Genomic DNA, 15,591 nt, shown 5'->3' on the forward strand with positions numbered 1-15,591 from the left:
TGTTTTCAAAATGGCGGACAAAACAGCTGCTTTTCTGTTACCCATAAAATATGATTTTCTTATCTATCAATCTATCAAGTAGGAGCATTCGTGTGTGTAAAACACTCCTACAGCTCACAGTACTGGACAGGTCATGACAAAACATGACATGATGATGATGATTGCCGACCTAGGAATTGTACACACTATTCTCCAAGGTCAAAGGTTAAGGTCTGGACTGTGCTAGTTTAAAAATAAAATAAAACTACTTGATCAATTTGTGCTTTTTCGTCATGAGTATGTACATCATGCAAAGATTTCTTTAATTTTTTTTTTTATTTTTTATATAGGTGGAATTCGGGACAAGAATAAAAAATTAAGGGTACATTTTGTTAGTTTCTATATTTTTTCCATATTACATTTATGTTGAAATAAAACTATATGTATATGGTATAGCTGGAAAAGTCTTCTCAATTATTAAATCATTTCTTTCTGATAGATTCATAAGAGTAGTAGTTGAGGGGCAAAAATCAGAAGCTCACAATATTAATGCCGGTGTCCCTCAGGGATCCATCCTGGGCCCAACTCTTTTCCTGATCTACATTAATGATCTTCCAAATCATATCCTTACATCATTTGTAGACATTTATGCTGACGACACTACCATTTATGGTACCACATCTAAGACAGTAAACGAGCAAGTTCTCTCCAATTCTCTCTCCTCTGATCTTGAGCACGTAGTACAATGGGGAAAGGAGTGGCTGGTTACTTTTAATGCATCTAAAACCAAGCTTCTCTCTTTACATCATCAACATTCTAATCCACATTTGTCATCAATTGAAATGAATGGCTCTCGTCTTCAGGAGGCCTCAAGTTTTGACAAGCTTCTGGGCTTGACCATTACTCCTGATCTTAAATGGAACACGTATATCAAATCTGTTGCCAAGGCCGCTGGAAAAATGGTGGGATCTTTCTATCGATCCAGTAGATATCTCACTGCTGATGCTATTCTCTATCTATATAAGAGCCAGGTACGTCCAAGGATGGAATACTGTTGCCACATCTGGGCAGGAGCTGCTAGAAAGAACTTGTCCTGCCTTGATAGAGTTCAAAATAGACTTCGTAGCCTCGTAGGAGATGTCCTTTTCTCCTCCTTGCAACCTCTATCTCACAGAAGAGATGTTGCGAGTTTGTCTCTGATGTATCGTTATTTTCATGGAAAGTGTTCAACTGAGCTTCAATCTATGGTCCCCCCTCGCCAAACTTTCACAAGAAACACTCGTCTAGCTGTAAACACTATCAATAATTTCCCCCACTCTTTATCTGTGCCTAAACCTAAACGTAGATTCCATGAACAAAGCTTCTTTCTTAGAACTGCACGCCTGTGGAATTGTCTTCCGTTTTCCTGCTTTCCGGCTGACTACAATATGGTTTTGTTCAAGTCTAAAGTAAATAAGTTCTTGATGAGCCGTTCCATATAAGTTATTAAATTTACCAAATTTTCATTACTAATGATTACTATATTGACCAACTTCTACTGTACACTCTTTAACCCTTATCCTTGAGTGGCCTCTGGGCCTTGATAATGTGGTGATGCCTTTGTAAAAAAAAAAAAAAAAAAAAAAATTTATGTGCTCATAAAATAATCATCTTATTAAAGAGATATACCATTCAAGTGCAAGCATTTATGAGTTTGAAATATATAAATAATTGAACATCAGAAGCTTTTTAAATAATAAAAAAAAAACATGGTGCTTCTACAGAATTTGAACTGAACACACACACACACAGTGGGTGCAATAAGTATCTGGCACAAAGTAAAAAGTTAATTTATTTTTATTACACAAAAACAAAATGCTATTCTAATATATTGTTGGATGATAAATACAAATCTCGTATCAAAAATCTTATATAATTACGCATTCACTAGATAGTTACATAAATTTCATATCTAAGGTTCAAAAAGTATCCAACCCAAAGAAAAAATAGTATTAGTATTTAGTAATATGGCTTTTATTCACCATAACAGCTTTCAAACGTTTGGGATACTTCCTTACAACATTGTTACGAATGTTAACTGGAATTTTATCCCAGTTTTCTTGGCTGATTCGTTTAAGTTTTGTCAAATTCCTCGGATCTCTTTTGTACCATCACCTTCAAGTCTCGCCACACATTTTCAGTTGGGTTGAGGTCAGGTGATTGACTTGGCCATCCTAATACCTTTATTTCCTTCTCCTGAAACCATGCAGCAGTTGCCTTAGCCGTGTGCTTGGGATTGTTGTCCTGCTGAAATATCCAACCATTAGGTAAGTTCAAATCCTCTGCAGACTTTGGAAGATTATCGTCAAGTATAGCCTAATACATTTGAGAATCCATTTTCCCTTCTATGATGTGAAGTTTTCCAAGGCTGGCTGAAAAGAAACAACCCCAAACCATTATACTTTCACCTTGAAACTTCCCTGTAGAGATGGTATTTTTTGGGGTCAAACGTCAAGTTCTTCTGTCTCTATACATGACTTACTTTCGACCAAATAACTCAATTTTCGTTTCGTCTAACCATATTTTATCCCAAAAACTTGAAGGTTTCTTCAAATGTTTTTTGGCAAATTTCAGACGATTCTTAACATGAATCGGCTTTAACAAACAAGTTTTTCTTGGTTTCCACGATTGGAATCTTCTCTTTCAAAGAACTGTCCTAATTGTATTCTTGCATACCGGTGTCCCAAATGCTTCTAATGTTTTCTGGAGTTCAGAACGAGTTATTCATGGACCCTTCTTCAATTCACAAACCAAACGTTGAGCCATACGGTTAGAAATTTTGGAAGGACACCCTGAATGTGGCAAATTTGAAGTGCACTGGTAGAACTTCCATCTATGAATCGTATCGCCGACGGTCGAAATTGAGATATTCAACATTGTTGAAATTTTTCTATACCCTGAACCATCCATGTGTAGCTGAACAATTAATTTTCTTGTCTTGGAAGTGTGTCATTATGCATATAGCTAATGTTACCATCACACAAATCATCAGACAAATAAATATTAGAGACAGTCACACATTAGTGGAATAAAGAATGGACAAAGGTTCCTTAAGGAAGGAGAATCATAAATTCCAAAATTCCGTAAACATTGCTAAAAAAAAAATATCCCAACAAGAGAAATGCACTTGATCGCATGAGGAGGACATATGATTAGTCAAAAGAAAAGACTCAAGTAGAATATAAATTGACAATTATTCACCCATAGATATACAGCATAGCCATGTTGACACACTGATTTCCGTCGGATCAAGCGACATTGAACCTGGTCAGTACTAAAATGGGTGACCATTTTGGGAATATCGAGCACTATATGCGCTCTCTTATCTTGGCATTGTTTCCAGCCTTCCTGGACTTCTTGTCACTCAAATCAAGCAGTGCCGACTTGGAAGAGGTGTTGATGGGACTTTTGCTAAACTTAACCTAGGTTAGGTTTTTAAAAAAAAAAAGAAAAAAAATCTGTTTGATTCAAATTCTAAAGAAGTGTTTTAAAAAAAATGGCACAATTCTGGTCATTTCTGAAAATGGTATTTTATTATGAAAAATTTAAGATTAAAAAAAAAAAAAAAAAAAGCTTATAATTTTCAATTATTTTAATTATTGTTAATTACCCAAAAATGTATAATCTTCATTTATGGAAGCGAACAGGACGCTCACTACAACAGGTAATGTTTCAAAACCAATACAACAAAGACTTCTTTCGTTTTCAGTTATCATCTTTCTTCAGTTTTAAATTATATAGCATTTTGGTTATAGTCAACTAACGCACTTCCTAACTTCCGGTGTGGCTGCTATTGGAGGCAGTGATTAGTTCCATTGCTTTTTTTTTTTTTTTTTTTTTTTTTTTTCTCTCATGCCCATATCTCCCCTGTGCATGTACTTTTTTTTTTTTTTTTTCGTTTTTTTTTTTCTCGTTTTTTTCGTTTTTTCGTTTTTTTTTTTTCGTTTTTTTCGTTTTTTCGTTTTTCATTTAATAATCATTGAAGTTTTCTCAGTCCTATTTTAATTAAGAATTATTAAAATTAGTTTTTTTTTATGAATTATTGAAAACACTTTTTTAAAAATCTTTTAAAACTATTTTGAGAATATTATGTATTAAAATGTTTTTTTATGATGTTGGAAATTATTTTGGTTTCAATAATTTTATTTTTATGCTTTCATAAACATGTATGAATTCAAATATATACATTATTTTTTAAATTTAAAAAAAAAAAATCGTTTTTTTTTATAATTGCATAAACATATTTCTTATAAAATTTCAAATAAAATAAAAGCTTATTTTTTAATTTTGTTATTAAAAGTGCAAATGAGGATTAACTATGTTGTTTTTATCTGTATAATTTTAATTTTTATTGTATGATTTTCAATGTCATTTTCTTATATACTGAAGAGCAATAAAATTGAAGGAACTGATTTGCCTTGTCACCGCTTCCGGTAACAGCCACACCAAAAGTTAGGAAGTAAATTAGCTTACTATAACCAACTTGTCTTTTTTTTTTTTTGTCTTTTTTTTTTGTCTTTTTTTTTTGTCTTTTTTTTTTGTCTTTTTTTTTTGTCTTTTTTTTTGTCTTTTTTTTTTGTCTTTTTTTTTTTTGTCTTTTTTTTTTGTCTTTTTTTTTGTCTTTTTTTTTTGTCTTTTTTTTTTGTCTTTTTTTTTGTCTTTTTTTTGTCTTTTTTTTTGTCTTTTTTTTTGTCTTTTTTTTTTTTGTCTTTTTTTTTGTCTTTTTTTTTTGTCTTTTTTTTTTGTCTTTTTTTATTGAAAGAAAAAGTAATTTATCTTTTTCAACCGTTGTCATTGTTTTTGTTGAATCATTGTTCAGAGCAAAGTAAACATAACAGCTTTTTAGACAATTGTTGGGTAAGAAAAAGAACAAGCTCTCTAAATCGTTATCTCCTTATGACTACATAAGATAATATGCTTATCAATATGTGTGTGTAATATATATAATGCTCTTTACTTCAAAGTTCTCAGAAATCAAGGGTCCCCCTCCCTGGGGCTAACACTTGATCTCTATTTGAAATACGTAGATATTTGCATATTCCATTCAAGTTCTCTCTTATCTCTCAAACATCATCATGCAGTCCGTCAATCTTGACGATGACTAGTTGGGGTCTCAGTGCTTTATCCCTCGGTGTTGGCGTAGTTTTACTCCATCACCATAGGACTTTCCACCTTGGCTCCAAACTTGCTTGTGCAGTTTAGGTGTAATATCTGTTGCACATCAGATAGATACCCTCTGAACCTCCAATGCTCATGTCCAGTGGAGTGAACCTGCGACCACTGGCGGCAGAGGAGGCAGAAAGTAATCTCAGTGAGGTAAAGTCGCCCTATCATGTCCACTACTACGCCTTTTTTTTCTGGATGAGGTTCCATAGCCTTTTAAGGAAAACTGCAAGAGATGGGAACTCTGATTTCAAATCCTTCCCATCTCTTAGCCTTTTGCTGTGATAAGGCCCACAAGGCAGTGGTGCTTGATTTTGGGGTTTGTTCCCCTAGTCTTTGCCCAACCAAGGGCACCCACAAGACGGTGGGGTAGGGGTTGGTAGTATGCCAGGGCATGTCTACACATCGGTGGGCCATAACGCACTACCTCTGGGGTCCCCTACTACTCCGAGATCTACAAGTTTAGTCTGGGGCCGCAAGGCACCCAGTTACCGTGTGTGGCTAAGAGAGCAGCTATGCATAAGTCTTTCCTGCCATTACATAGCCTCTCCATCATCAAGACTCCTACAGTGCCTCCACGTATCTCTCAAACACTGAGGCCCTGTCAGTGGGGCATTAGAATACGCCGACTGCCCCCCTGCAGAGGGTAAAAGTCCTTCAATGGGGGTCCTGGATATGACCTTAAACTATATCCAGTGATGAGGCCCCAGCTTGTGGGCTTTGGGGAGTGTGGAGCCACCCTTTAATTACCATTGCTCCCAGGTCCACTCTGACCCGGAGTGGTAGTACCTGTTAGGGTCCCAACTATGGGTTAAATAGAAACCGACGTGAAAACAACAAATATATTCTATTAAAAAAATTTTTCTTCAAAATCTTTGGATTCAGCATTAAATAACCCGAAAAGGTTTGATATGCCATAATACAAAAACAACCAACCAACCAACCTCTCAAACACTGACTTAATAAAGAAGTCGGGAACATAATTTTCTCTCATCAACTGACCATTTAAATAAGTTATATTGTATACTTTTCTTGTCTCTTGGTTGGATATAATACAACATATAAAAAGGGTTAATTGCGAGGAGGAAATTTATGTTCTCAAGTTCTTTACTAACTCAGTGTTTGGGACATAAAGGACTTTAATGTTCGAACATTTGAATATCTATGTATCTCATATCGAGTTCAAATGTTAGCCCCAGGTAGCGAGGCTCCTTGATTGCTGAGAATTTCAATTGAAGTAAAATAAAAATAAAAAAATAAAAAAACTATCTTGACTAGAAAGTCAAGAGAAAAAAACTTAAGTGGAGTATAAATTGACAAGTATTAAACTTAACCCATAATATGAGGACAGTTAAAGATAAATTTATAACATATACTCAAAATACTGCGGATATCAAATGTGCTCAGTTAAATCAGGAGTAAAATGTTGATTAGTGTCCAGAATTCCCCCATATTAAAAAATACAGAAAAATCCGTATGATGAACGTGCCTGTGACAAAACGAAAATATCATATCCCAAAAATCATGTAAATTGATGAAGTAGTTTTATTTTTATAAAGGAAATCATTTTTAAGGGATTAATGGAAATTTGTAGACATTGAAACAAAAATTTTGCAAGTTTGAATTATTGTTGAGTTATCTTTCTTGTATCTTGAGATTATTTTCAATTTGCAACACGAGACAGTCGCTCTTCTCTTACTAAGAAAAATTGCTTTTCTAAAAAAAATAATAAAACTACTTGATCAATTTACGTTATATTTGGAACTGATATTATTGTTCTGTCATGATTTTTCTGTATTTTTGTTTTTTTTGGTGTAGGGAAATTCTGGACAAGAACCAAAAACAGTAGCTAGAAGTTTTGTTGCTTTTATTATATACTAGCAGTTCAGCCAGAGTTTGCTTGGGCCCTATGTACTGTTCATAACTTTGTGCATATATATATATATATTAAAAAGTTTGACTTAGGTCCAGGTAACCTAGAATCTAAAATTTCAAGTGTCTAGATCCAAAATTGGCGGAAGAGTTTGGTAGAGTCTGCAAAGGTCAACTCTTTCAACTTTGACCTCTTGGCAGCCAAATTAACGCCCAAAAAGCTTGCTGCATGTCTGAATGCCCTTAATGTAAAATTTCACATGTTTAGACCAAAAATTGGCTGAGTAGTTTACTAGAAACTGCAAAGGTCAAATCTTTTGAACTTTGACACCTTGGAAGCCAAATTTTTTACCAAAAACTGATTAAAAAGTTTGCCCTATGTCTGAATACCCTTTATGTAAAATTTCAAATGTTTAAAGCAAAAATTGGCTGAGTAATTTGGTAGACACTGCAGAGGTCAAACTTTGACTCATTAACATTTATTGTTTTTGACTCAAATCAAAGTTTGATCCATGTCCAAGTAACCTACATCTAAAGTTTCAAATGTTTAGACCCAAAATTGGCAGAGGAGTTTGGTAGTTTTCAAAGGTCAAATCGTTGAACTTAGACTCCTTGACAGCCAAATTTCTGGCCGAAAACTGATTAAAAAGATTCCCCCAAATCTCAATACTCTTTATGCCAAATCTCGAGTCTGTAGACTGAAAATTGACAGAGTAGTTTGGTAGGGAAATGTACACACACACACACAAACACAATTTCACTCTTATAGATATATCTAACTTTATATTGGAGATGATCACCTGTTATTAAATTATTATACTAAAATGTTTGTGTAATTAAAAAAAAATATTGAATTATGACGTTTGAGTTTGAATTTTGAAAACAACAGTAAGTACCAAAATGTGTTAAAACCAATCTCTTATAAAGAGATTTATCTGCGTCTTCTCAGAACTAACAAACTAGAAAATGATGGGATGTTTAAAATTAGTGTTGTGAAGACCTTACTAACCCTGATATTTTGTTTTATTTTTTGTTTTGCTTGTTTTTATCCAGAATTTCACTTATATTATAAAACAAAAATAAAGGTAAATCATTATGATAAACGTATCCATGACGAAACAAAAATATCAAATTCCAAAAATTACATAAATTGGTCAAGTAGTTTTATTTTTCTGAATAAAATCATTTTTGAACAATTAATGGGAATCCATAGGCATTACGGTGTAAATCTTATAAGTTTTGAATTGAGTTATTTGTTTTTCCTTAATAGATGTTCAGACAGTTACTCCTTCGATACTCTGAAAATTTGGTTTTCTCATTAAAAAATAAACTACTTGAGCAATTAATGTAATTTTTGGAATATGATATTTTTTGTTCTGTCATGGGTACATTCATCATATGGATTTTTCTTTTTGTTTTATAATATAGGAGAGATTCTGGATAAGAACTTTTTTTTTTATGGCTTTAATTATTTCACTCCATCACGCATATTTAAAATTCATCAATGGCTGTGGTTTTCTTAAAGTATTCAATCCCATATAGCAATTTTTTGGAAATCGCTCCAGACAAAATGTGAAGCAAGCAACTTGATGAAAGAAAAAAAAAAAAATACTACTTCAAGGTAAAAATCTTGCCAACAATGTGTGTTAGACGGAATAGATTCTAACTCAGAAAACAGCAATTCTTCCCTCTTTGTCAGAAATATCGCTGATGGAATGTGAGAAGTTAAGGATAAAATAAGGGAAGTAAATTGGTATTATGGTGAAAGTGTCGGGTACAAGAGAAGATTACAGACAAGCGTAATCAGAAATTTATTAGCCTTGTGCTTAATTAAAAATTATGGTAAATAGATCTGTCAGTGTCAGACCTACCTATGTAATTTGTTTTCCCCTACACATAAAAAATATTTCTTATGCAATTGCTCTTTTGTTTTCTTACGATTTGCTCTGTAATTTATGGCTAGTAACATAAAGCTGATTTTTTTTTTTTTTTTTATGTTAAACTTTAGAATCCCGAAATTCCTCCCGTGCCTCCGAAAAGAACGACAAGTCTGATGCCAGATGTTTCTAGTCCAGAAAAGTCTCCCACTAAAAATGGCTGCTCGCAGGAAGATTCTGATACGTCAGCAACAGACTCGTCGTCAAAACCGGCAGCACCTTGTTTATTACAGGCAAATACAGATTCAACATCAGAAGAGGAAGAAGCCAGTAAAGAAGAGGTGTCTCCACCTCCTCTCCCTCCCAAAAGACCGCCAGAGTCTCTAGATAACGGTTTTGATAGCCACGACGCTGGACCATCGGAATCAGTCTCTAATGAGGAAGAAGGGTTAGTAAAAATCTTAATGTTGCTTTATTCTCAAATTGAGAATTTTTTTTTTTTTCTTTTTGTTTTATCACAATACTAGTGGGATCTGTGGAAATTCCTACATCTTTTTTTTATTTTTATGTTTTTTTTTTTTTTACAAAGGAATCCTCACTTATCAAGGCCCAAAGGTCACTCGAGGATAAGGGTTAAAGAGTGTACAGTGGTCAAAAGGACAATATCATAGTAATCGTTAGAAGTGTAAATTAGATTACTTAAAGGAGAACGGCTAATCAAGAACTTGTTTACATTGGACTTGAAGACGGACATATTGTAGTCAGCTGGAAAGCAGGTAAACGGAAGAGAGTTATATAATGTGTTATTACCGATAACACTTATGCTTCTAAACATTTATATCTACATATACGATAGCACGTGTGTTATTTTGTGTGCCATGCTGACATCTTTTTTCTTTCAAGTGAATGTTGTTTAATTGTTATGGCCTTCCATTTCTTGTAATAAATTATTTTATAAAGAATTCTTCATAAGTTTTGGTTTCGATTTAAGCTGATGCACCCAAGTCATATGAATATGTATCTTATTTTTTAAATCACAACCTTATTATATATATAAAATCTGCATGAATTAAAATATCATATTTAAGCATATTTTACGATTGGGCTATGCCAGGCGTCCCTGCTAGCTTAGATAAATACTTTTGCGCTAAACGAACGAAAGAGCTATAATAATATCAGGATGTCTCCATTTATGCTGAACATCCATAGAATGCTAACATCAATATATTACATATGAAAGCGTCCGTTGTTAAATTTCCATAGGTCCTGCTAGTTATCATATTTTGATTATTTGAACTACTGTTCCCATCTTGGTATTTTCACAATGTTTTGGTCAATGTAATCTCTGGCCGTATTAAGGTTTATCTTGTCGGACTAGGGAAACTTTTATGTTGGAACTTCAGTATCTGCACAGAATTTCAAATGGAACACTTTACTTAAATCCATGGGAGTAGTATGCTCTCGTTCCATCAGCCATGACTGAGTAGAAGTTTTAAGTAATTCACAACTGTATTTTGATTGTCACTCTGAATTGAGGATTGAACCTTTAATATCCAGGATTACTTTATCCACTATGCCACGGCTCCATAAAATTCAGCTGTAAGTTATGCTTGACAGAAAGATTATCAAGTTCGACAAAAAAAAAAAAATCTGTAACGTGCATCCAGGAGATAAGCGCCCGCGTGTTTGCGTGTTGTGTGGGTACGTGGGAGAGACGGACGAGGGGAAAAGACTTACCTCGAGACCAGCTCAGCGTTACCGACCAAAAATAGAAAAGAAAGACCAAGATGGCGGCCGCCGTCTTTTGTAAAGTATGATGTCTCGCAAAGTCACACGAATTCTCGCAATATGCAAATTTAGCCGGCCTAGAACGACGATAAAAGCGGGTGATGAAAAAGACGTTGGAAGAGCGAGGATTGAGTTGGCTGGGGAATCGTGTGGCTGTTGCTTCTCGTGCCGTGTGAGGATATTTTACCGTTGTTGGATTCCGTGCAGAACCGGTGTATAATGGTAAAAGAATTTCTGCAACATTAATAACATCTTTTCCTGAACTTACCGTGTTAAAGAGAGAGTCGGGCGCCATCTTGAATTTTTCCTTATACATCTACAGAGGGCGCAGTAATTCTTCTTTTTTTTTTTTTTTTTTTAAAGGACTTTCCTTACACATTTTTGTTACAGGCTGGGGGTTATATCAAATTAAACATTGTAAAAAAAATAACATTCAAGACGAGCATAGTAGTTTGAATAATCCAAATAATACCTTAGTACTTCTTTTTGCAGGAAAAAGGCTGTGCTTCTCATAACTCCAGCTCCAATCTAGGTGTTTTTTTTTAGTCTCATTGCTCATACGTGGGTCGAACAGTGTATTGCCTACTGGATCGGTGCTTGTCTAGTGTGCTTTTTAAACTCATTTGTGTCTTTTAAATTTATAACTGAATTGGGAAGCTCATTCCAATTGTTCATTATTGTGAGTTCAAATGAATCCGTCCTGGTCAGTTTGAAGTTTTTTTTCCCTTGTTCAGGAGTTGATATTGAATTGTAGATGTTGTTCTTGGTTAAGGAAAAAAAAATGTCTGTATTATGTATGTAGCTGTGATGGAAAGAAAATGCGTACAAAAAAAAAATCATGTAAATTAATCAAGTAGATTTTTTTTTTTTTAATAAGAAAATCAAATTTTGTGGCTAAACTAAAAATGACAATCTAAGGATGCCATTTTCAAAACAGTTTTAAGGAAAAGAGGAGATAACTTCAAATGAAGATTTTAGAAAGCTATTCTTAATATGAGGAGGAGGAGGAGAGGACATTGAAGAAACTCAAATTCGCTTAAAAATGATTTTCTTTATAAAGATAAAATTAATCAATTTACCTGACTTTTTGGTGTACAAGATTTTCTTTCTGTCACAGGTATGTATATCATACATGTTTTTATTTTTGTTTTTTCATAGGGGAGAATTCTAGGCAATATTAATTGTAAAATATTTAAAAAAAAACATATATATATATATATATATATTTTTTTTTTTTTTTTTTTTTTACAATAAATGTCTCGGTGTAAAAAAATCAAACAAAAGGTTTTAATCATTAAATAAAAAGAAAAAAAAAATTGACATTTCGGTTTTCTAAAATTTTCAAATTAAGTTTATGAAATGTTCTCAAAAATGTCATAAAGTTACTTCTATTCAAAGTTCATGCCAATAATTACAAATACACGTCGATTTCAAACGATTTACTACGACGCTCTCTCTACAAAGATGACTTCTCAGAGTAAAACGTATCAGTAAAATGAAGAGAAAAAAAACATCATTGAAAAAGTTATTTCACAAGAAAGTCTCACAAAAAATGTTTTTTTAATCAATTAAAAAATAAAATATTCTATAACATTTGATTTTCTAATATTTTCAAATTAACCTTACAAAATGTTTTAAAATATGACTACATTTATGAAAAAACATTTTTTTCTCTCTAAATAGACATTGATTTCAAACTTTATAACAGTAATTATAACATGGGATGTTTACGTTTCTCTCTCTACGAGAGGCTAACTCCTTGGAGTTAATGCTATCAGCAAAATGAAGAGAAAAAATGTCTTTGAAAAAGTTATTTCACAAACAAGTCTCACAATAAAAATTATTTTAATCAATAATAATAATAATAAAAAGGGCACTTGTACAGTTTAATCAAGACATTTAAAAATAAATATATCGAAAAAAGAAAAAAGGTTATCTGTATTCGTTTTGGACTGAAGATGTCAGAAAAAAAATTTCACTTCATTTGATCAATAGTTTTTTTTTGTTTTTTTTTATAGTGGAAAAACATGTTTTTATGACAGCGCGTTGAAGATATTTTGGAATATTTTGAACATGCCACAGGGAGATAACTCAATATATAGCGCCGACACTCTTTCCTCATCTTTAATACTAGCTTTTCTTCCTAAAAATCGAACCTTTTGCTCCGTATTATAACAAATTGTTTTTGTTTTTTTTTGCTGTAAAAAAAAAAAAAAAAAAAAAAAAAAAACTACTTGATGAAATTCAGTGAAATTTTTTTTTTTTTTTTTTCAGAGGATATGTACAATTTAAACTTTTTTTATCTTCGATATTTTCATTTTTTAACGTCTTAATTAAAATGTACAAGTAGCAAAAAAATTCTCTAACATTTGGTTTTCTAATATTTTCAAATTAACCTTTCAAAATGTTTAAAAAAAAGATGTGACTTGTATTTATTTATTTATGAAGAAAAAAAAAATTTTTTTTTTTCTCTCTGCAGGTATCTATTACGGCGTAGGAAACGTGAAGAGCGCAAGCAAGAGACATTGCGGAAAATCGAAATGATGAAACAAAAACAAAGGGAATGTGAAATGATGCAAAACCGTAACACGTACATAACTCCAATGTACATTGGTCTCGCTTTAGCACTTGGTGGAGGACTCCTTCTTTATCGCTACTACAACAACGGAGCATAATGGTGACATTTTAAAACAAAAACAAAAAGTAGTCAATGCTCTTATATCTGTATATACATTTTTTTTTCTGTTGTTGTGCACTCACATTAACGAAACTGCTGAGTTATGTTAAAAAGAAAGAAAAAAATCGAAAGTTACATCTGTTTTCTTTTTATATCAACAACAACAACAACAACAAACAGTACACGTGTGTGTGTGTGTCCTCCCCATCCTCTACCAGCAGACAAAATAAGTGACTGTCGTTTGCCATAGCAGAAACGAAACCCCTTTTGTATAAAAAGTTTTGTTACTGACTGAAATATGGTTGACCCCCCGCCCTTTTTTACTGACCCCCCTCCCTCTTCTAAAAAAAAAAAAAAAAAAAAAAAAAATATTGGTCTTTTTGAGACTAAAATCTATGAAATATTTTTCCTTTTTTTCTTTGCTCTTTTTCATTTTTTTTTTTTTTTCTTTGTTTTGATTACTAACCAAAATAATGAGAGATTATACGCAGGTAATTCTCAGCTGCAAACAAAATGGTGTGTTCACTGTTGCCATCCCTGTTCATTTAAGAAAAAAAAAAATAATACAAATTTGACCTCTTGGCATGACATGTTTTCACTTGAATTTGGGCACTTTCTACCCCATTCCTATCCATTTTCTTGTCCCTCTCAATCTTACCTCAACCACCACATTTTTTCTTTCATATTTTTTTTCTTATTCTTACTTTTTATATTTTCTCTTAGTTTTTCTCTTGGCCATTTTTATTTGAGATCCACCCCTTCTTTGCCCCTTCTCCTGAGATCATTCCCTCCTCCCTCCCCCATATCTTGAGCTCATTCTTCCTTCCTTCCATGCTTGAGATCATTCCTCCCTCCCTCCCCCACATCTTGAGATCTCCCCAAGAGCTTGCTAATTTCCCCCTCTCTCGCCCATAGCTTGCTAATTTCCCCCTCTCTCGCCCATAGCTTGCTAATTTCCCCCTCTCTCGCCCATAGCTTGCTAATTTCCCCCTCTCTCGCCCATAGCTTGCTAATTTCCCCCTCTCTCGCCCATAGCTTGCTAATTTCCCCCTCTCTCGCCCATAGCTTGCTAATTTCCCCCTCTCTCGCCCATAGCTTGCTAATTTCCCCCTCTCTCGCCCATAGCTTGCTAATTTCCCCCTCTCTCGCCCATAGCTTGCTAATTTCCCCCTCTCTCGCCCATAGCTTGCTAATTTCCCCCTCTCTCGCCCATAGCTTGCTAATTTCCCCCTCTCTCGCCCATAGCTTGCTAATTTCCCCCTCTCTCGCCCATAGCTTGATAATTTCCCCCTCTCTCGCCCATAGCTTGCTAATTTCCCCCTCTCTCGCCCATAGCTTGCTAATTTCCCCCTCTCTCGCCCATAGCTTGCTAATTTCCCCCTCTCTCGCCCATAGCTTGCTAATTTCCCCCTCTCTCGCCCATAGCTTGCTAATTTCCCCCTCTCTCGCCCATAGCTTGCTAATTTCCCCCTCTCTCGCCCATAGCTTGCTAATTTCCCCCTCTCTCGCCCATAGCTTGCTAATTTCCCCCTTTCTCGCCCATAGCTTGCTAATTTCCCCCTCTCTCGCCCATAGCTTGCTAATTTCCCCCTCTCTCGCCCATAGCTTCATCTCTCTTTCCCTAATCGTAATCATCCCACCCTCTCTTATCCTTATTTTGAGATCAACCTTCATCCCTCTCTCGTGTCACCCTCTTCAATAATTCCCTTTCTTTTGTCTTTATATAATGTGAATGCATACACACACACTGTCTTACCTCTTGGGAAGGAGTTAATAAGGTAGTTATACAATGTTATGTTACTGTAAGGGAGATAACTTTTTCTACAAAACCTGACAATAAGGTCATTTTGATTTTTTTTTTTTTCATTTAAGTTAAAGAATTAATAAGACGTTTGTAAAAAAATTTTTTTTAAACGTTTGTTTATCAATTTATTAAACTGATTTTAATTTTGTTTTAAAATTTTTGTTTAATAAAAAAAAAATTAAAGACAATGGCGCATGTAGGGACACGGTACCCTCTTTAATCTTTTTTTTTTTTTTTTTTTTTTTTTTTGTCAGCGGATTATCAAAAAAAAAAAATACAAAAAACCCCCCTCCAATTTTTAACATTTTAAGATGCGCTCCATTAATCCCCCATTTTGGAAGTATCAACATTTTTGGGCAAATTTCGCGAATTTAGCTCATTGCATGTTTTGA

The 15,591-nt window shown here is 33.9% G+C and overlaps 1 protein-coding gene across 4 annotated transcripts in view; it reads left to right on the plus strand.

Annotated features, from left to right (window-relative positions):
- The window catches only part of LOC145277976 (tyrosine-protein phosphatase non-receptor type 2-like), a 175,083-nt gene extending 161,283 nt beyond the window's left edge, over positions 1–13,800 (plus strand). For all 4 annotated transcript variants that reach the window (XM_080130111.1, XM_080130113.1, XM_080130114.1 and 1 more), the window contains 2 exons: positions 9,062–9,378; positions 13,198–13,800. In XM_080130111.1, the coding sequence (XP_079986237.1) occupies positions 9,062–9,378; positions 13,198–13,393 (513 nt within the window). In that variant the 3' untranslated portion in view covers positions 13,394–13,800. The remainder of the gene's footprint in view (positions 1–9,061; positions 9,379–13,197) is intronic.
- The last annotated feature ends 1,791 nt before the right edge of the window (positions 13,801–15,591 follow it).

This window comes from Euprymna scolopes, chromosome 6, assembly GCF_053919585.1.
Source record: "Euprymna scolopes isolate OS-2025 chromosome 6, ASM5391958v1, whole genome shotgun sequence".
Lineage (NCBI taxonomy): Eukaryota > Metazoa > Mollusca > Cephalopoda > Sepiida > Sepiolidae > Euprymna > Euprymna scolopes.